This window comes from Xiphias gladius, chromosome 13 (genome assembly GCF_016859285.1).
Source record: "Xiphias gladius isolate SHS-SW01 ecotype Sanya breed wild chromosome 13, ASM1685928v1, whole genome shotgun sequence".
NCBI lineage: Eukaryota > Metazoa > Chordata > Actinopteri > Istiophoriformes > Xiphiidae > Xiphias > Xiphias gladius.
The window spans coordinates 12,394,347-12,414,925 of NC_053412.1; the positions used below are offsets into that span (position 1 = coordinate 12,394,347).

The 20,579-nt window shown below is 41.1% G+C and overlaps 1 protein-coding gene across 11 annotated transcripts in view; it reads right to left on the reverse strand.

Annotated features, from left to right (window-relative positions):
* Window positions 1–20,579, reverse strand: part of scn1lab (sodium channel, voltage-gated, type I like, alpha b) — a 35,173-nt gene that overhangs the window by 5,090 nt on the left and 9,504 nt on the right. For 2 of the 11 annotated variants that reach the window (XM_040141944.1, XM_040141945.1), the window contains exons 6-24: window positions 20,246–20,536; window positions 19,286–19,349; window positions 17,886–18,027; window positions 17,376–17,616; window positions 15,876–15,887; window positions 15,293–15,552; window positions 14,028–14,369; window positions 13,181–13,313; window positions 12,755–12,993; window positions 12,463–12,636; window positions 11,254–11,610; window positions 10,527–11,054; window positions 6,836–6,971; window positions 5,817–5,971; window positions 5,285–5,458; window positions 4,155–4,277; window positions 2,467–2,742; window positions 1,378–1,431; window positions 1,048–1,185 (exon numbers count right to left, since the gene is read on the reverse strand). In XM_040141944.1, coding sequence (XP_039997878.1) covers window positions 1,048–1,185; window positions 1,378–1,431; window positions 2,467–2,742; window positions 4,155–4,277; window positions 5,285–5,458; window positions 5,817–5,971; window positions 6,836–6,971; window positions 10,527–11,054; window positions 11,254–11,610; window positions 12,463–12,636; window positions 12,755–12,993; window positions 13,181–13,313; window positions 14,028–14,369; window positions 15,293–15,552; window positions 15,876–15,887; window positions 17,376–17,616; window positions 17,886–18,027; window positions 19,286–19,349; window positions 20,246–20,536 — 3,839 coding nt within the window. Of the gene's footprint in view, window positions 1–1,047; window positions 1,186–1,377; window positions 1,432–2,466; window positions 2,743–4,154; window positions 4,278–5,284; window positions 5,459–5,816; window positions 5,972–6,835; window positions 6,972–10,526; window positions 11,055–11,253; window positions 11,611–12,462; window positions 12,637–12,754; window positions 12,994–13,180; window positions 13,314–14,027; window positions 14,370–15,292; window positions 15,569–15,875; window positions 15,888–17,375; window positions 17,617–17,885; window positions 18,028–19,285; window positions 19,350–20,245; window positions 20,537–20,579 lie in introns of all 11 variants that reach the window. The other 9 variants (XM_040141954.1, XM_040141955.1, XM_040141947.1 and 6 more) reach the window with 6 other exon arrangements.

Below are 20,579 nucleotides of genomic sequence, written 5' to 3' on the forward strand. Positions count from 1 at the left end.
TGGGGGACATGAACTGCAACATCCCATGTTCAAATCTGGACAAGGACCTCCCCCATCTCGCTGTCCCCTTCTTTCATGGCATTTCTGTCAGCTATCTAATAAAAGCTAAAATATTGAAAGTAAAAGTAAAATTCCAGCATTTAGCAGCTCCGCCATTAACAGCACACTTATAAATCAAGGGTTTTTTTGGGGATCCAAACTGGAATGTTTTTTAAAAAGGTATAGGAAGCTTGGAACTATTATCATTTTAATAAAATTTATGCAACCTATCATAGAAAGGGCCAAATCTTTTTTACATTTATCAATCAAAGGGATTAAATTAAATTTAAGGAGGGGGTCAAAGGATCTAAAACGGCACTTCCTTGGCAAAGTATATGCACAGATATTTGAAGTAAGAACTAACTTTGGGGAGATGGGTTGACAGGATATAATTTACTTTGCCCCAAATTTAGTTTACAGTTTCCCAATTAGTTTAGCTAGAATGGAAGGATGAGAACATATGGTGTTACTGACAAATAAGAGAAGGTCATCTGCGTATAAAGCTATCTCATCAGGTTATCCCTTCAAATGCATGGCTCTGTCGCAATGAAACAGCAAGAGGCTCAATTACTAGATTGAAAGTAACGGGAAATGGGACCTGTATTGTACATCACTGATGCAAATACATTCCAAAGGACCTGTGCACAACTGTTTTACCCAAGAAATGAAATTTGGACTAAAGCTGAAATTCGTGAGAAATAAAAAGGAAGATCTACTCCAACTGGTTGATTGCATTGTCTGCATCTAAGGGTGTTACAGTTTCTGAGGTGTTATGTTGATGGTCAATTTAAATTATGTTTAAAAGTTTCTGAGTACTGAAAAACATTTTTGTGTAGAGTTTTTTTTTTTACACATATGTGATGAGTATGTGAGCAATATTTTTTTCTGCCCTGTCTGTGCCGAAATAGGTTACTAAAGTAGATGTCTATGCTCTACTTAGTTGAAGAATCTGGTAGTGGCTGTTCAGTTTACATTATCTGATAAAGAACGTTACTAAATGCAACTTATCTTTTTCTTCTGCTGGTTGAAGTTGTCGATGATGACACCAATGAACAGGTTGAGGGTGAAAAAGGAGCCAAAGATGATGAAAATGACAAAGTAGAGGTACATGTACAAGTTCACTTCATATTTAGGCTGGTCTTCCACCTATAACAAGCAAGATGAATTAAAAATGTTACTGGATTTCATAACTTGTATCTGTGAATCCCTTAATAAAGAAAAAGAAATAAGCTGATTGTGCAACTGCTCATGCAACCAGACATAAAAGCTAAGTAAATGGAAATGTTTGACTTTGTTAAAGCAAACTTGCAAATCCCTCTGTTAAGCAAATAGACTTACATCTCGAGAGTCCACGGCTGCGTACATGATGTCCATCCAACCCTTAAATGTTGCCTAAGAGCAGATGAGAAAAGAGAGTGTTAAAATCTAAATGGCGTGGGTTGGGGATCATCTCCAAACAGTCGAGCTCTGCTGCTTGACTGTCATTTAGAGAAGTGAGTATTGTTATTTCCGTCCTCATTTTGGTACCTCATTATGACAATGATACAAGATGTTATTGACTATGGCAACGCCCCATTGATCCAGAAAACTGCTCCCCAACAAACAATAGTTTGTGTTGTTTGTGTTGTAATGGTTGCACTGTAATTCACTCTTACAGTGCCTCAAATATTACAATATCATATTCCCATGTTTGCACCCGCTTAATGGTGATAAGACATATCTGCAATACCATGGCTGATGATAAATTTTTTCCAGACCAAATGCTTAGTTACAGAAGGTTACGTCTCATGTAAGGAACCTATAGTTTTTATTTATTTTAAATGATAGCAGGGCTATAACACTGACAGATTCATATTGTTTTGGTGTATTTTCCAACACTGGATGACACTACTCACATGATTTGCCCCCTAAGGGCTCATTTGATTGCAGTGGGTGTGGCTGAAAGTAGATTTGGACAGTGGAAGAAAAGATTCCATATGCTCCATAGAGAGGTGCACCCACCCACAGCACCCAGAGGGTAAGCAACATCCTTGCTGCATGTGTCTGTGCAAGATGCAGCATCGTTTTATGATGCCTTCAGTATGTTACTAGACATTTTAAAGTATTTGGTCGAGTAGGACAGACTTGAATAGTTTTATGCAGGCTAGGTCAAATTATCTATTATTTTAATTTGTTTATATATCTACTTTTTAAGTCTCATGAGTGCCAGTGTTTATTTAGAGCCTATTATGCAAATGAAAAACTGGTAAATATTATGAGACTTCAGCTACACTACACTAGCTACTAAATTATGATTAGAGCTGCCAAGTGAATGTCAAAAGTAGAAGCTTGAGACTTATGTCCTAGATACATATAAATAAATTAATATACTGTACTTTGACATCTTTGCTTTTGTCTTCTGTCTAATGCCACTAAGATTAAACTCACCACTTGCAACAGAGCCAGATAGCCGGCCCCAACATTGTCAAAGTTGATTTTGACATTCTTCCAGCGGGCACTTTCGTTGACCAATTTCAGGCAGTCAGTCCTGTTATTGACGATTTCAACGGAGAAGATGTCGTCTGTGGTGGTGTTGACGCAGTAATAGTACTTCCCTGCGAACAGGTTGACACCCATGATGCTGAAGATGAGCCAGAAGATGAGGCAGACCAACAGCACGTTCATGATGGAGGGGATGGCCCCCAGCAATGCGTTCACCACAACCTGCAGAGGTTGAAGCACACAGACAAACTCAGCACTCTCCTGTTGCTCAAATGAAGGTCTCTGCTTGCCTAAATAGAGAGGCTGTTTGATTCTGGATAAGTGAATTTTTACAATCATCTAATCACTTTACTGCTCTTAAATAGGACATGTGGACACCTGATTTGCTTTACAGTGTTCCTATATTATTCAGAACTGTATTTAATATGTGTGCACACATAAAGCTCTTACCACCATACATATCTACAAAGAGAATTTAACAACATGACAGTTGGAAAGAAGAAGGTGGATAGGCGAAAAAGTTAACATTTGATAGGTAAAAAAGCAAAACAGAAAAAAACCTTAGAGAGGCGGGATGAAGTCACAACATTTTGTTTGACTGTAAATGAAAAAAGACAAACGACAAAGAAAAAAATTACAGGTCAAAGGCACCACACAAGCAACGTCAGAAAACAATGCCTGAGAACAGCTATATACAGTAATCCAATGACACAATATGAAGAAAGTCATGCAGATAGAGAATTGCAAGGAAAAGATAACTTTGCAGAAGTTGTAATAGACGTGCAGTCTTTAGACCCCTAACGACCTAAACCATTCAACAACATTTTTGTCTGCAATAACTGATATCAAACGTTAACCCAGAAGAAAAATGACATTTTACAAATGGAAATATAAATTATACTGTGGAATTTTCCAGAGGGCAAGCAGACACAAATCTCTCCATATCTTAAAAACACAAGCAAAATAAAAGTAATGTGACTAGAAAAGCATGTTTTGTGAGAAAAATTCATGGGCTAGCTGAAAGCAGCTGGAAGAGCTTCAGCAGGATAATATTCTGAAAAATTCTTAGCAATTTTATAGTTTTGAAGGAATAGTTCAACATTTTAGGAAATACACTTACTGGCTTCCTTGCCGAGAGGCAGACAAGGAGATTGACACCACTATCATTTCTATACCCTAAATATGAAGCAAGACCCAGGGTACAATTAACTTGGCTTAGCATAAAGACTGGAAGCTCTTTAGCTTACTAATTAACGTGTTATACCTCGTTCGTACAGCGCTAGGCTAGATAGTCTTCAGCCTAAGCTAAGCTGGCTAGATAAATGTGCTCTAGTTTAATATTTAGTGTAAAAGTATGAGAGTTGTATCAGTCTTCTCATTTAGCTCTCAGCAAGAAAGGGAATAAGTGTAAAAAAACTTTTCCATTAAATTTTACAATTTAACTGAACATATTCAACATGAACCGTTGAAAAGGTTTAAAGCACGTAAAAGCAGTTAATGTGAGAGTAAAGTGAGAATAAAATTAACACAAACTAATCAAAGAAACTGCACACGTAATTGTTCTTTCAGCTTGCCCATGGGCGATAGTCATTTACAAGTGGTTTTCGTGTTGCTGTTATTCCTCACATCCTTACCCTCATGCCCTCAAACCGAGACAGGGCCCTCAGGGGCCGGAGGGCTCGCAGTGTCCTCAGAGATTTGATAGCAGTAAGCTCAGAGTAGCCCAGAGCATTGGCTACAAGGCTGACCAAGGACACCTGAGAGAAGATAATGTCAGAGAGAAGCAGGGGTGAAGGGTGAGAAATGAAAAAGGTTCCGCTGCTGGTGCCAGCCTCAGTTAAGATGGTTAATTTACCATTAATGATTTTTCTGAACACAATTTTAGAGATAATAAAGTATTAATAATGCTTAGAAATGAATCACAGCAGTATCTCCAGAGATGTGACAAACCGTGAATAATGACTTCAGTGGACTCAATGCTATATACCTTCAGTAACAACAGTTTATTAGGTGCTCATACCTAAACACAATGCAGTCTAATGCAACAGTCCTGCAATAAATCCTCCCTTTATGAAGGTTATAATGTTCAGTTTTTGTAGAAACTGAGAGTTGGTGATTCAACTTTCTGATAATTTCTGGAGGCTGCAGTTTGATCGACTAGGTGTACGTAGTAAACTGGCAAATCTGTGTGATAACCAGCATTAATTTGACATTTTCAGGAAATATGCTTATTTCATTTTTTGCCCCAAGCTGGCAATACTTGCCACTCAGTTTAGCAGAGATTGGAGACAGGAAGCAAGGGGATACAGCTAACCTGGGTTTGTCCAAATCTCAAAAGGACACCAACACCTCTAAAGCTCACTAATTAAGATATTGTATCGTGTTTTGTTTTTTTTGTTTCTTTGTTTGTATTTTAATTTACCCACAAAATAGTGCGGGAATTATATATATACAATAGTTCCAGCAAGTACCTAGCAGGAAAGCGACAATGTGTCATTTTTAAATTTCAGTTCGTGGATGGATTAAACATGGGCATGGCTACAATGTTAATTTTCGAGCTGTAGAGGTGCTGTTAGGTAGGTTTTCAAGCTTGGGTGGCTGTTTCCCTCTGTTTTCAGGAGGTGGTTTGCTTATTTTTTCATCTCAATATTGACAAAAAATAAATAAATGTAAGTACTCCAGCCAGGCTGGAAGCTTTATTTTTAAAATTTTGCTGAACTGAAGCAGATTCCTATTGCACGAATACATTTAACAATATACATACGTCTACAATGAGGAAGTCGAGCCAGCACCAGGCGTTGGTAAAGTACTTGACAAAGCCGTATGCCACCCACTTCAACAGCATTTCCAGAATGAAGACATAAGTGAAGACCTTGTCTGCGTACTCCAGCATTGTTTTGATGGTCCTCCGCTGCTCAATGTAAATGTCCTCGAAGGCCTGTACAGAATGGAATAAACACTAAAGACTGCTGGTGGAAACAGCAGGTGTGAATTACGGAATTCTGCAAAGGCAGACTCTAAAGGGGGTCAGGGGGGAACAAAAGCCATGAACTAATGAAGCCATGAAGTCTAGTAAATCCTACAGACCTACTACAAAATGTTGTCTTTGGACTGTGTGATGAAACCAGAGCAACTGGAGATTCAAAACCAGGAGCTTCCTGTTGGGATGCGTCAGTGCTAACCACTTAACAAACATGCTGTTAATAACGCAAGCAATGTTTATTAAACATTATGTCATGATTGCCTTGGGCCACAAAGGAAGGTAAATGCACACACATACAAAAACATTTACTTACAAGGGCTCCACTGCTGAGCAGGATCATGAATATGATGAAGGATTCAAACCAGTTGTGCTCCACTATGACAAAGCAGGTCTTCCTGAGTGTCCACCAACTCTTATAATTGCTGCCCTCCTCGTTGATCTGGCAGCACTGGAACCTGCGCACACAGCCTGCAGGCATGGGGCAAATGTGGGGAGAGTGGAATTAGAAATGGACCACAGGAATATCCATGTTGACTTAAGGTGATTGTATGAGTTGTATGGCCTAATTCTCCAGTCAGGTGCTATTAAACCATTGCAGAAAAAGAGAGATGATGTAACTAAAAGAGCACCAGTGATGCTTCACATGCGTCATCATTTATTCACCAGTCTGGTTCCATTGCACTTTGAACAAATTGAAAATGCTCATAAAAGCAGAAGGATCGAAATGCACTTAGTGACACACATGGTCATTTGAGCAACTTGGTTTGAACATTTTTGTCTTTGTCTTGGTTCAAGTCTTGGTCTGACTACTTTACCCCTTGTTACTTGCTGCTACTAGTTTGTAATCTAACCTAAGCATATTTCTGTACTCACGTATAGTTGTAATGCAAAGTGATGCCAAGAATGTGAACAAAACAACTAAATAATAATCAAAGAAATATTAGAGATATTCTAAACATAAGGTAAATGCTATAACTCCCAACTCCTACCATCAATAAAAAAAATGACTTCTTTATTTGACACTCATGAACGACTGAAGAGGTATTTGAAGATTCCCAATGTACTGGGGGTGTGTCAGATAAAATGTCAGGTTACATTATAAACCAAGAGAAGCCCACAGACTACTTTTCTTTCTGTCCTGCTGAGCATTTGTATTCACTGTCATTCAGCTGTGAGTATAAACACACCGGCGCTAAGCACAAGCAGTTAATGCAATGTACTCTACGTCTTGAAATGTGCCGTGGAAGCGTTTCATCTCCCACCTTTCTCACTCTGGCCCACTTTCCCTCTACCCATCAGTCTCCCTGCCTATCACCCTCACATCCCTCTCACCCTCTGTGAAGCAGGCCTCTGGGTCCAGTGATTCTTCTGGCTCGAGCTCCACTGAATCAACCCCATCTCCTGGGGGGCGAATATCCACTGTGCTCCCCTCCGATGAGCTCAGAGGCTGGGGCTCTGCATCGAGCTTCTGCATAGGCGAGGAAGAAGATGAGAGCACAAAGTTGCACTGCAGTGCCTGCAACCACAGAGGTTCAGTGGTTATAGGAGCCAACCTTCTGAGCTGGTTATCATTGTGATTCTCCATTCACATGTACTCCAGTGCCACAACTGTATACTTTAGTGTGGAGACTAGGCACTGTAATAGCTCACAGAGTTGGGCTCTTTAAACTCATTGTCATTGTATCATCATCATCACATGCAGCATTGATCAAATGTACCTACAGGCTTTGATATTAGTTTTTATCTGATGGCTCAAATCAGATTATGTGGCAACAAACGGCATGGGGAGGTTGGCGTTACAGAAATGCACTGTGGGTACGTTTGATGTGACCTCAGTTTGAGGAAGAGTGCATGCAGTATTCCAATGCATTATCAATCCAAGCCTGAAATAGTATCAAGCAGAACGTGTGCTTAAGTATTTTCATGTCCACTGAAAAATGATCTCAAATCACTTTGTCTATAATTTATCCCATTTCAAAATTGCTTTTATGAATATGAATTCCCCCACCCTCAAACCTAGAATCCACCCACAGAATGACTTAAGCATTTTCCTCAGTGACATGAAAACACATTATTTCCATTCCTTGAAAGCAGTGTACAAGCTCCTTCTGTTTGTGTTGAAGTAGACGGATAACCACATTAGCTTACCAGCAAAAACCAGTACTGTGCACTGTTTATAAGACAGCATGTGGTCTTAATTAGCACCCATGCATACCCAGAAAACATATAGGACTATGTGTGGTATTCAATGATTTTCATCCTTCTTCTCAGTGATATGCAAAACACATGTAAGGACAAGTGTTGCTGCTGTTGTAAAGTTCCTTTTACGCTGTTTTCCTTCTCTTTTCTCTGAATTTTGAAACCTGGTAACACTCCTCTGAAACCCTAAAACGATCTTTGTTTTTGCAGTAATGTACATTACAGCATCATCTGCATGGAGAGAGACTTTTTGGTGTTGGGAGGTTTCTTGTCTGTTTTTCTTTGGGCAAACAAAGAGTTATGTAGCCTTATGTCTGTCTAGCGTGTGAAGGACAGGAACATGTCATCCTAGACAGTGCAGCAGCCCTGATTGCCGTGGGACCCAGCTAATACGGCATGGGAATGATGGAAGCATGCTGCTCACAAGTGCATCGTTTTTTGGAAGGGTGTTTCCCTCCCGCTCTTTCTCTCCTTCAGCAAAAGACCCATTTTACCTCTTCTGGACATGGATTATTTGAGGCTTTACTCTGAACCTACCATGTTTTTATCACTATAAGAAATGTCAGATTTTGTTGGCAAGTTGACTACAGTTGTACAAGTTGGGTGCAAAGATAGTTGCAGTGAAACGAAAGTGGATAACACAGGCATAAAAGCACACAGAACAAGCCACATTAATTATGTGTATGTACCATATATTGTAGGATTCAGTGTAATTTGAGATGGATATGTCTTCAATTTTTTAACTAATTTTATATTTGAGGAGGAAAGAAAAGGATAAAATTACACTCAGTTATTGTGTCATCATAAATAACTCTTTCAGTGTTGACTGCCATGTGTTATCTGTTTTGCTGCTCTGCAAAAATCAACGTTGATTCATTTGTGTTTCAAAATTATCTCCTTGAAAGAATTCTGTAAAGAATCTTTCATCATTCCACTATTATTTGAGTATCACAAAAAACAAGTATTTCATGTGTGTGTGCATGGGCTATGAACCAGACAAATGAATTTTGTCAAACTAAAGCAAAATTCATTCCTCCATTCCATCTCTCTTTTTTTCCCTCATTCTCCTCCACCTCCACCTCCTCTTTTACTTCATTCCCAAGCTCGGAGTGTTGGATGCCAATCGAATCCCAAAATCAAGTCAAAACCAAGCAATGAAATCAAAACCAAAGATCATGTTAGATGAGTTCGTCTGTCAATGGAAAAAGGTGGTGTTGCTCATTCCTAATGGTTTGTAACTGCCATACAGCCTGATGCTTTGAGATAAATTATGAAGGGGGGGTAAAGGGAAAACTTACAGCATTGAGTGTGCTGCTGTATGGGGGGGGGGGGTATATAAAAGCAAAGAGGGTGGGGTTGGGGGGGGGCGGAGGGCAGACCAGGCAAAGAACGAAAATGGGCAATCCATTGAAGGTATGAAAAAAAATATGTTGTTTGTCTGTAAATGGCATAGGCAGTCCTCATGGTTAGTGCTATGGTACAATAAAGTGGTCTTACAATTTTCCTCTTACTGAAAACCTTGAGAGCGTCTGTGACACAGCTGCAATAACAAATGGGGGGTTAAACAATGTAAGTCATATACACCAAATCCCAGCATAAAACCTCAAGTGTGCCTTCAATGGTCAGCCACAAGGCACAGTGGGGGAATGATTTAGCCACAGACAACAATAATTTAGATTTCCCCTCAAAGCATTTTTCTTAATAGATGCAATACTGGCAATGACACTTGACACTCATCTCACACAACAGGCACACCAACAGCACACACCAAATTTTTACTGTGTAACAATAAATGCATGAATTAATATTCACAATCTGTAATTTGATATTATGACATCAAACTCTAAGACACAGAAGGTAGAAAACACCCATAAATTTGTTAACTTGTGCTTAATTATCAAGAATTCCCCAGCCCCTGGCTACAGAGTGTAAAGACCAGCAGTGATGTGAGAGAGCTCTGCCTGATCCATATATGGAGCATGTGGTGCCATGGCTAGAAATAGTCTCCTGAGTTGTTTTGAATCACAGGGAATTGGCACCACACCCACAGTGGCAGGTTGACATCATCAGGGAGCACAGTCCCAATGCTCTGTCAGTCTGGCAACACTTAACCGCAAACCTGGAATTTGATGTGTTAGAACACAAGTGAATTACAAAAAATAAGACTTTCATGCAAATTATGTGCCAATGGAGAATTATTTGATTTAGTTTCTGACGTACAGTGATAATCTATTTTGGTTCACTATTACTGAGTGACATATGGAGAAAGCTTAGATCACCTCTCTGAATTCCTAATAAACATTTTGCTGCTTCATTAATTTCATTTTAACACGTGCAGACATATGCTTCCCACCAATGCATGGAGCAATACAATAAGCAGTCTCTTTTGCAGGTGTGTATGATAGTGAGCTGCATTTGCTCGCAAGTCAGCCATGTAACACTGTACACATACACACTGACACTCTGACACATACACTCTAATGAGTACATCTAGAAAGTGAACCTGATACATAAGTCAAAGGCAAATGAGTTATTATTTTTCGTGGTTGTTCCTTGTTCTCCTGCCAGGCTTTAGAACTCCAGAAGATACCCTCAGTAGCACAGCATGACGCATGTACAAATGAGTCAAACTGCTTGACTGTCGGAAAATTTTCTGAAAAGGCCATCTCTATGCAAATCTTGACATTTTCATCAACTGACATGAGTTGGCTGTTAACTATTAAACGTATAAAGGAGCTAATCAAATACAAAAGCTGTGTGACTGAAGAGATTTCCTACAAACCGACTGATACATCGGTCATCTAATCAAAGTCATTCATCTTACCTCTTTGCTGCCCTCTACATCTGACGAGTCGCTGCTGAAATCTTCTGTGTTAAGGTTCTCAAAGTCTGACTCACCCACAGCGATGGGCACTGTGATTGTCAGGCTGGGGTTATGAATAAATGACATGTAGTCGCATTCCTCTATGGGGTACTTCACTGCAGTGTCCCCACCAGCCCTGACCCCAACCACCAACCCTCCTCCTGGCCGTCCATTGCCCTCTGTCATGTACACCCCACTAGGGTCTTTAGTGATCTCCACTGAAGTGTGATTGGAGATGCAGTTCCCCTTGCCATTGCTGTGCAGTTCATCCAAGGGTTTGCTCTCCTCAGCCAGACCAGACCTCTTACCGCCCCCGCCAAAGCAGAGGCTCTGGAGGAACTGCCGCACTGTGGCTTTGACAAATGCGATCCCCCGCTGGATCCGGCCGACAGCAATCTGCAGGTTGTTCATCTCAGTGTCATCATCAGTCGCTGCCAGGTTGTCAGCGCTGAAAGAGCTCAGGAGGAGAGCCAGGAAAAGGTTTAGAACCTGGAAAGAAAATGACATCAGGCAAGGTTAATTGAGTTAATTCAGCTTGACTTAATAACCATTTCAGCCAATAAATACATGATTGATACCGCAACATAAAAAATATTTAATATACTTCATGTAATTTAAGAACGACTGTCTGAAGCTTAACAATGTTCTCAATAATATGGAAAGGAAACAAAGAGGAAGAACCCCATACCACCAGGTTTCCAATGACCATGACCATCATGAAGACTATCAGGCACATTGTCTGTCCTGCCACTTCCATGCAGTCCCACATGGTCTCAATCCACTCTCCACACAGGACTCGGAACACAATGAGGAAGGAGTGGAAGAAATCGTGCATGTGCCAGCGGGGTAGCTGACAGTCATCAGAAATCTTACACACGCACTCCTTGTAGCTCTTGCCAAAAAGCTGCATGCCCACCACAGCGAAGATGAAGACAATGATGGCCAGCACCAGAGTCAAGTTCCCCAGCGCACCCACTGAGTTACCGATGATCTTGATCAGCATGTTCAAAGTTGGCCATGACTTTGCCAGTTTGAAGACCCTCAGCTGTTTAAAAAGAAAATTAAAATGATGTGTAATCTTCTAGATCGGGCCGATCAATAGATGAATTAGAAAATATAACATTGTAAAGTATTAATCATATGTAAAATGTTTTATGTCAAATTAATTTTAAACTAGTTTTTGTCCAAAGGGGTTTAATTTTACTGTAGTTTTTTATTTAAAGGAACATCGAATCATGATTCCTTATCAGCCCTTTCATAATAACATGTATAACTGCCAAACACATAAAAAGAAAGTCATGATGAAAAAATTAAGACTCATTACAAAGTTTAGACAAGACATTTCTTTTTCAATATGGAAAAGAGTGATGAAAGTTATTCATTTTAATTTGCTATGTCACTTTTGCTACATAATTAATGAAAAGATATAGGTGTGGTATCGAACCTCTCATCTCTCGGCAAAAAAAGCTAGTACGCACATTTCCCAAAATCTCCAACTACTGCTTTAAAAGTAGACCTAAAATGCAGTGTTTGTTCACTAGCGAGTCAAATTTTTAGAGTCTATGTGAGTATATGTTCAATCTGTGTCGATAAAATATCCCTAACTGTGGCCTCAAAGAGTCTAGCAGTACAGCAGCTGTGACAGAAAGCTAATCACGTGGGAAGAAGAAAACAGACTGTGCCCTAAAGGCCACAACAACTCTCAGTGGGGCCTTTCATGTACTGCACAAAAGCTCTCATTACATCATTATCTCATTAATAACATGAATGTTATTGAGAGAGCCATTGTGGCCTTACCCCAGAAGTACAGGTTCATCTTAACTTTTCTCATGTAAAGAGCAGATGAATCATGTAATGTAGCTTTTCTAAAAAGACATTACTATGCCGGTGCGCTTACCAATCTAAAAGACCTGAGCACAGACAGGCCTTCTACGTTAGCCAAGCCAAGCTCCATCAGACTGAGACTAACAATGATGCCATCAAAGATGTTCCAGCCCTCCTGGAAGTAGTAGTAGGGATCCAGAGCGATGATCTTGAAACACATCTCTGCTGTGAAGATGCCTGTGAACACCTAAAGACAAAGGGGCAAAAACTTTAGTTTTACACCTGCACCATAAGAAATATTTTAGAAGTACATTTTGTCTGGTTTTGTCTAGTCAGAGTTTGTAAGAATGTCACACAATACTTGCCAGGTTTCCGACTGTAAGGACAGTATTGAATTCTTTAGTCATGGGGTAATGCTCCATGGCCATGAAAAGGGTGTTGAGGACGATGCAAATTGTGATGGCCAAATCCACAAATGGGTCCATGACCACCATGTTGACGATCTCCTTGATTTTCAGCCATGCTGGACAACAATCCCAGATCAAACAGGTATTGGCAAATCTATACCAGCAGGGGGGGCACTTCTGTCTCGACTCTTCAAGCTCTGGAAAGTGAGAAATGACCACATTTCCTTTTAATGCTCTTTGACACACCTCATGATGCCCTTGGAATGCATGCAATGTGAAATTTATTTCTGTGTTGTCCTGTTTGTTCTCTCCAGATTTAAAAATGTATATGGCATGAAGTTCAAGACGACAGGAAAATAAGAAAGACTATGGACCGATCCTGACCTTCCATGGTGTTCGTGAGGATACTGGCCACACTCATAGCTCTCTGTCGGCTCACTGGCTCATCTAAATAATCCATGGATGGCTGGTGAAAACCTGACCGGCGTTTCTTCAGCTCAGTATCCGTAGTCGTTCCCTGGGGGAAAAAAAAAAAAGAAATTTACGGCAAGATATTTGAGCAATATTTAGCAGAAAGGAAAATTTGTATAAAATGTGAGGCAAGCAGATTATCGGTGTTGAGCTCATATGAATGAATGTGTTTCAGATCTTACACACCAATGCTTCACCTACACTTGTTTTCACATATTTGCCTGATTAGACCTGGTCTGACGACTACATGGCCATGTTCAGATTGTGCTTGATTGATCTGTTTGACCCCTAATTAGTTCTGTTGTACCTTGTTGGGTGAGAGAGGTTAGACCTTTATCATTATTATTGGTTCATGAAGTTTGGTGATTTCATGCCACCACCAATTTAAGTCTTCACTAAGAACCAATGGTCTTTGGGCTGACAACAACAGATGGGCTAGGAAGGTGGGAAAGCACTGAGCGTGAGACTAAACAGTTTTTTCAAAGCATTTGTTTACAGTAATGGAGATACTGTCACCAACCTTATCCTTTAATAATCCAAAATTAGTTAATCGGAATCATGCACCAAAGAAAGAATTGACTTCACATGGGAGAAATTGAAATTTCCTCCGTTTGATGATAGACTTAGTAAACACCCATATTACTAATTAATCATTAAATTATCAACAACATCAGAACAAAGGGATGTGAATTAAAGGAACTACGGGGTATAAACGAGAGGAAGGTCATTGGGAAAACAAAGCATGAATCAATTAAGTCACCTCAGGCAGAAGGAGACCTACAGGGGAGGCTGTTACAGAAGTTCCACCGACTAGTGACACCACACCATTGCAGTCTACAGCGCAGTGCATCTTGCCGTTGGCGGGCAGCACAATCCGCGGCGCCCCGAGGCTTGTCTGGCTGACGGCACTGCAGCGGCGCTCGAGGCGGCGTGGCAAGAAAAGGGAGCCCCGCCGACTGTCGCTCTCCTCAAAGGTGCTGTGCTCGTCATCAGCAAAGTCGTTCTCGGAGCCCATGTCGCGTGCCCGGCCGCGGAAGCTGAACAGGCTGGCACGGCTGTTCCTCCGAGGTGAGAGGAGGGATCCACGGATACTGAGGAGAGACTAATAGAGAGAGAGAGAGAGAGAAAAAGAGAAAGGGAAAATGGGATTAGGTGGTGGAGGGAGGTAGAACCTGGAATGCTTGGGGAAGACTGAGAGGATAGAGGACGGACACCAAATTGCCAATTTTGTGTTGGGTGGTCCCGAGAAATGAGGGAAGGGCAGGTATGTAGTTATATAGGGCAGGAAGGAATCAAACAGAAGCAGAGGCAATTATGATGGTAAACAGGAAAAAAAATTATGAAAAAGGTTGTCGATAACGTGATGTCTATGTAAGGGCTGATTGGGGTTTATGAAAACCAACTGCCATCATTTTTAGAGTGCAGTCAATAAATGATACATGAAGTGACCTTGTTTTTTATTTTTAAGGTTTTTTTGAGAGGATAGTTATAGGACTAGACATTTTAGAACCTACACTTATTCGCTTACTTGTCCAAAGTTAGATGAGAAGATTGCTACCACTCTCATATCTGTATACTGATATATGACACTGGAGATAGCAGCCTGTTTGCTTAACTTAGCATTGAGAAAAAACTAGCCTAGTTCTGTCCAAATGTAATAAAGTCACCTACCAGCACCTCTAAATGTCACTAATTAACATTTTACATCTCATTTGTTGAATCCAAAGTGGAAAACAGAAAATTTGAGCTAGGCTCGCTGATATCATCTCTCTGCAATAAAGCATATTTCTCAAAATGCAGAACTATTCCTTTGATTTACACACTTACATACTGTAATAAGTGAAAATAAAGTTAAATTGAACTGCTGGTTATGGTCCATATTTGTTTTAAATGGCTTTTATTATATTACTAGTATGACGTGACATATCTGAAATTTTGCAAAAGTCCTATGTCAGCCTAATCTTAGCCCCAGAAATCCCCATTTATCAGTTAGCAGTTAATCTGCTTTGTCAGGGAAGTATCTACCTGGTTGGGTGAGGAACATCTCTTCTCATAAGAAAGCCGGTTGGCATCAATAGAGAAGCGGAAGCTGGATCTTTTGATGCTGTCCTCAGATTCAGACTTGTGGAACTGTCGCCCCCCCCTCTCCTCCTCCTCCTCCCTCTGCTTCCTCTTCTTACGCCTGTTGCGTCGCTCCTTGGCACTTTTCGAGCTGAGCTTAGACGTCCCTGAGGAGGATTCGGAGGTGGGGCCACCTCTCCCGCTGTATTCTCCGCTCTCCGTGGCTGCTGCTGCAGCAACCTGCCAGCCAATCAGAGCACAAACCCAGTTGTCATGGTGACCCAGTGTCTGTCTCAAAAGCTCTTGTGGAATGGAGCGGAGGAAAGAGCCTGGCAGCTGAGAGCAGCAGCAGCATGAAGAGCCAAATAAGCCTCAGATGCCTTCTAAAAATGGATGCCTGATTGTTTTCATGCAAAGTAAAACATTTCTGAATTCCTGCTTTTATAATACTCATCAAGTAAGAGAAAAATTGTGTGGATGTGTGGAAGTAGGGATTTCTACTCTTACAAGCCAAAAAACATTGATCAAATCACTGTATAGAAAATACAAGCATCTTCCCCTAAGGAACAGGATTTACTACCACATGCATGAAATATAGTTTCATATTAGGCTTTTTTCCTTCATGAAACTCCTTTTGGAAGCTAGGTTGGGAGATTTGAGTGGGTAAAATCTGGTGCTTTAGAAGGAAAAGATTTGGTGTACAATCACAACATTGCCAAAATATCAGACTTTTTAATTCCTCTGTTTCATCTTTTATCTTTGCTCCAATGGAGAGAAATGCCTCTGTCTGCCTCTGCCAACAACAGAAATCCGAATGTGCACAAGCATGACAAAACAGGGTTAAGGATGGAAGAACAGCCACTGAAGGACAGAAGCGGAGGTGGGGAGGAGCTCTGAAAGGAAACGTAAAGCAAGGCAGCAATGCCGAAGACAGGGATGAGACAGAAGGGATGTCATTTGGTACTGTAAATTGCATAAAGTAAAGGGGAAATATAGCCTTTGAATCTTCTTACACTAATCTTCTTATATATACATCTCTCCACCCCACCCTTTCTGTTTCGAATGTGTTAATTTCTATTGATTTTAAAGTGGATGTTTAGTAACACTAAATGAAAGTGGATAACATACATATATACTCTATATATATATATATATGTTGTTTACCAAATTTTTTTTTTTTTTTACTATTAGCTACTCCATAACCTTTCACATGCCTCCTGTCAAATGCAGAATTACTCCCCGGGGGACAAGTACATCTAGTTTGGAAGCTCTGCTGTATATCACCGATCTGTGACACTCGGTGCCTTCTAGGACTTTGTTTACGCTACTCATTTTCCCTCATCTTACAGAGACTAAAGTTACAATTTCTTATATTTTACAGATTCAGTCTCTGACCACGAACATGAACTTGTTGCATTCAGCCATGTGTTACATGTGGAGCAGGACAGAAATAGACTATCTGGCTCTGACGTCGTGAGCTTCAAAATAACTGGTTGGCTGCCCAGGAACATTAGGTAGGGTTCTCCCTTGATAATGAGCCTATTCTACAGATGACGTACTGATTATTAAACCAACAGTCAGAGTTACAATAAGCCAATTTCCGTTGTGAAACATTTCACTTGCACTCCATGTCCATCTGCTGATTTTTCTTTCTGTAGATCAACCAAGGAATCCTCACCCCCATGGGTGCAGCAGAGGGGTGTCAGTCAACCAGGACAGTGAATCCCTCGGTTGCCTGGGGAAAACGCTGCTTATGGCAGCTGACTCTAAGCCGAAGAATCAACAGAGTCTCCCCAGTTACATACAAAGGATTTCTCCCAGCCACTCATTTATGTTATGAAATACTCAGACTATTTCATATGCTCAACAAAAAATTACAAAGTCCCCAAAGTTTTCCGTCGCTCCAGCAGTTTAAAACATCACTTTCCTAATGTGCTTCTCGATGCACCCTTTTTCAATTAAATCACTTTCAAATGAAATGTTTGAGATAATCACTCTGATGAAATGGACACACTGATCAACTAGTAGCCTGTATCTCAATTCTAACTAAGATTTTGAGAAGACAAAGATGAATGTCCTGCCTGTGCCTCCTCCTGCTGTCTCTTCAGCTGCTCCAGCATGGCCTGGAACTCCTCCTCTTTCTGCTGAGCCTCCTCGATGGTTGCCTGGTTCTGCTCGTCATAAGCCATGGCCACCACAGCCAAGATCAGGTTGACCAAGTAAAAGGAGCCCAGAAAGATCACCAGCACGAAGAAGATCATGTAGGGTTTCCCTGCGGCACGCAAAGTCTGATGGAGAGGAAGACAGTCCGGAGAGGAAAAGAGAGAAGGGTTCTTGTTAGAAATTTGTCTTAAAAGTCTTATTGAACTAACTGTATTTGTTTGTTCAGATATTTATTAATTGAGGGTAAGTTTTTTACTATGAAATTTACGGCTCTCACTTCATGGTTTGGTTTGTTATTTTAAAATATTCTAGGATATGTTCTGTAAAGCCTATTGCCACCAACCTACTATATAATGATCAGAAATCAGTCACAGTAAGTAAGAGTTCTGCCAACCTGCTGGTAGAGGTTCTCCCAGTAATCCTGGGTCATGAGTCGGAATAGAGAGAGGAAGGCCCAGCTGAAGGTGTCGAAACTGGTGTAGCCATAATTTGGATTACGACCCGCTTTGACACATATAAAACCCTCTGGACAGAGCCTGTCACGATACAAAGGTGTTATGAACAACATTATGCATCAGAGGGGCCATGTGTACTATTTTAACATAGAGAAAATCAGATAAAGTTTGGGAGAGTATTGTAACCCTAAAACATAAAACACAAATTGCTTATCTGCACAAAGCGGGAGTCCTTTGTGTCTCCACAAATGGAAAAAATACTAAAATAATGAACTAGAGTTCATTCACTTACAGTGTGTTCAGTGTGTTTGCATTTTTAGCCAAACCATTTTTGCGGCTAACTTACAGATAACAACAGATTATTCTCAACCTTCTTTTAGCATAACTCTATGATCGAATAGCGCTGTCAACGGCCACCAGCCATCCAGGTCACGGTATATCCAGAACTGCTACAATTATTACAAGGCAACTGGATTGGCTTTAAGACTCCTGAAGATGTTTCACCTCTCATTCAAAAGGCCTCTTTAGGACGAAGGGCAAAACGCATTAAAGAATCTAAAGCAAGAGTACTGATTTAGTCACAAATATTGCTGCAATATAGCTACCATCCACCTGTGGCAGCACTGATTCCTCAGCTACTGAACGAGACCCCAGAGCAATGAAGCATTCCTGCGCCATCTTTAATTTTACATGGTTTATATTGACTAATGAAAAAGACCTTCCTCTGTCAGAATAAATCATGTTTATTTTGTCACCTGATGTTGCTTTTTCCCAGCTTGTACGCTGCTCAGAAGGTTCCCTATCACCAAGTGTTTCTCATATTTCCAATAGTTTTCCTTTAACAAATTTTATGAGCTAATCTTGTTCAGGTTCTAGGAGATGGCCATGCAGGATGTATCACAGTCCTGCAAGTCCAGTTGTCTCCTCTGATATGTGTTGATGTGCTTTGTTACAAGCAGTTTAGGCCTATGATATCATCAGCCTCACTGATGCAGCTAAGCAATCAGCTGGAACCTCCACCTGTTCCTGACGATGCTTTTAAAGGAAAACCGAAAGATCAAAACAGCAACAATGCCTGTGTACATTTTAGGAGTGACTCTACAGCTTTGATAAATGATTTAAAAAATGAACTAAAATCAAAAAGCTTCCATTAGCAACATAGGCAAAAAGGGCAGAGTTTTAACATTTGCCAAAACACATTATATGAAATGCAGCCATAGTTAACCGGTTCGGATTCCTGTGATGCCTCAGTGCGGTGGTGGGCGCCGACACTAATTGCGTACGCTCAGCTTTGTGGTGCATCTAAATGGCCATATAAATAAAACATGCCAAGCCTTACCCAGCGCCACTGCCGTTCCCACAGAGCAGAGCATCCCTACCACCAGGGAGGTAATAGTAATTATCTAGAGAAGAGAAGAGACAGAGGAACGGTAAGTCAGAGCCACTTCACAGGAGTTAAGCAGTGGATACGAAGAAATAGAAGAGACAGATGGCAGAACAGAAGGACAATATGCAAAATGTGCCTTTCTCTTCGGTGTTTGTGTGTGCTGTAACATTGTACAGTGGCTGAGAGACAGAGAGAAAGGTGCTGATTTGTTTTTTGTTTTAACGTCCAACCACATTAGTCACCCTTTTGGTGCGTTTGTTTTGTGTGTGTGACGTAAGCACATGTGACTATCAAGACAGTCGCAGCCACTCTGTGTGCATTTCCCCTTCCACCGTCAAGAAATCACAATCACATCAGATTTGTTTTTAGGGGTAAACATATTCATTGAAAGTATTTCGATGTCAAGCTTCATAACTTCTATGCAGTTTTAATCAGCTCTGTGTCTCTCTCCTCTTCTCCTCTTGCTCTGGCATCAGCTTGTCATGTAGCTGGTGCATGTCTCCTCTATATCCTGCTGGCGGTCAGTGACTCAGCCTCCTCTAGCACTTTAAGCGGCTCATGCCACACAGATGGGCTATGGAAGAATGATGAAGGATAGTGGGGGGGTGAAAGTAGAGAGTTTTATTGTTGAGGCGATTATCCACCACATTTGCCGCATTCTCCCACCAGCCCTTGTTAGAGAGCGCAGCCCCTGCTCCCAGCCATTGCTGTCACTCCCTATCACAGCAGCAGGCCAGCGTCCCTGACCTCCCCCGACACAACCACCACCACCAACCTGACCCATCACTGCATATGCAGTAGCCAGTATCTGACTCAGGCCATCTGGGACGGACGCTAACTTGACCCCAGTTAACCTCTATGTGCGCCTGGCGGACATGAGACAACACTTTCACGCCTAGTTACTTGGCTTACTCTCATTGCTGATGTACTCTGTCCAGTTGAAGGTGTTCTCTGTGGTGTTCTGCACAAATGTGGTGTTGATTTCCATCAGGGTGTTGTTGAAAAACATAGAATCGTCAGTGGTAATGTTGCTGCTGTTGGTTCCGTTGCTGCTCGGCATGCGCACGCACTTCTGCCTCAGGTTGCCCATGAAGAGCTGCAGGCCGATGAGGGCGAAGACGCTGAGGCAGAAGACGGTGAGGATCATCACGTCCGACAGCTTTTTTACCGACTGGATCAGTGCACCAACAATGGTCTTCAAGCCTAAACATGAGAGAGGGCAAGGGGGTGGGAAGGGGACATCGCA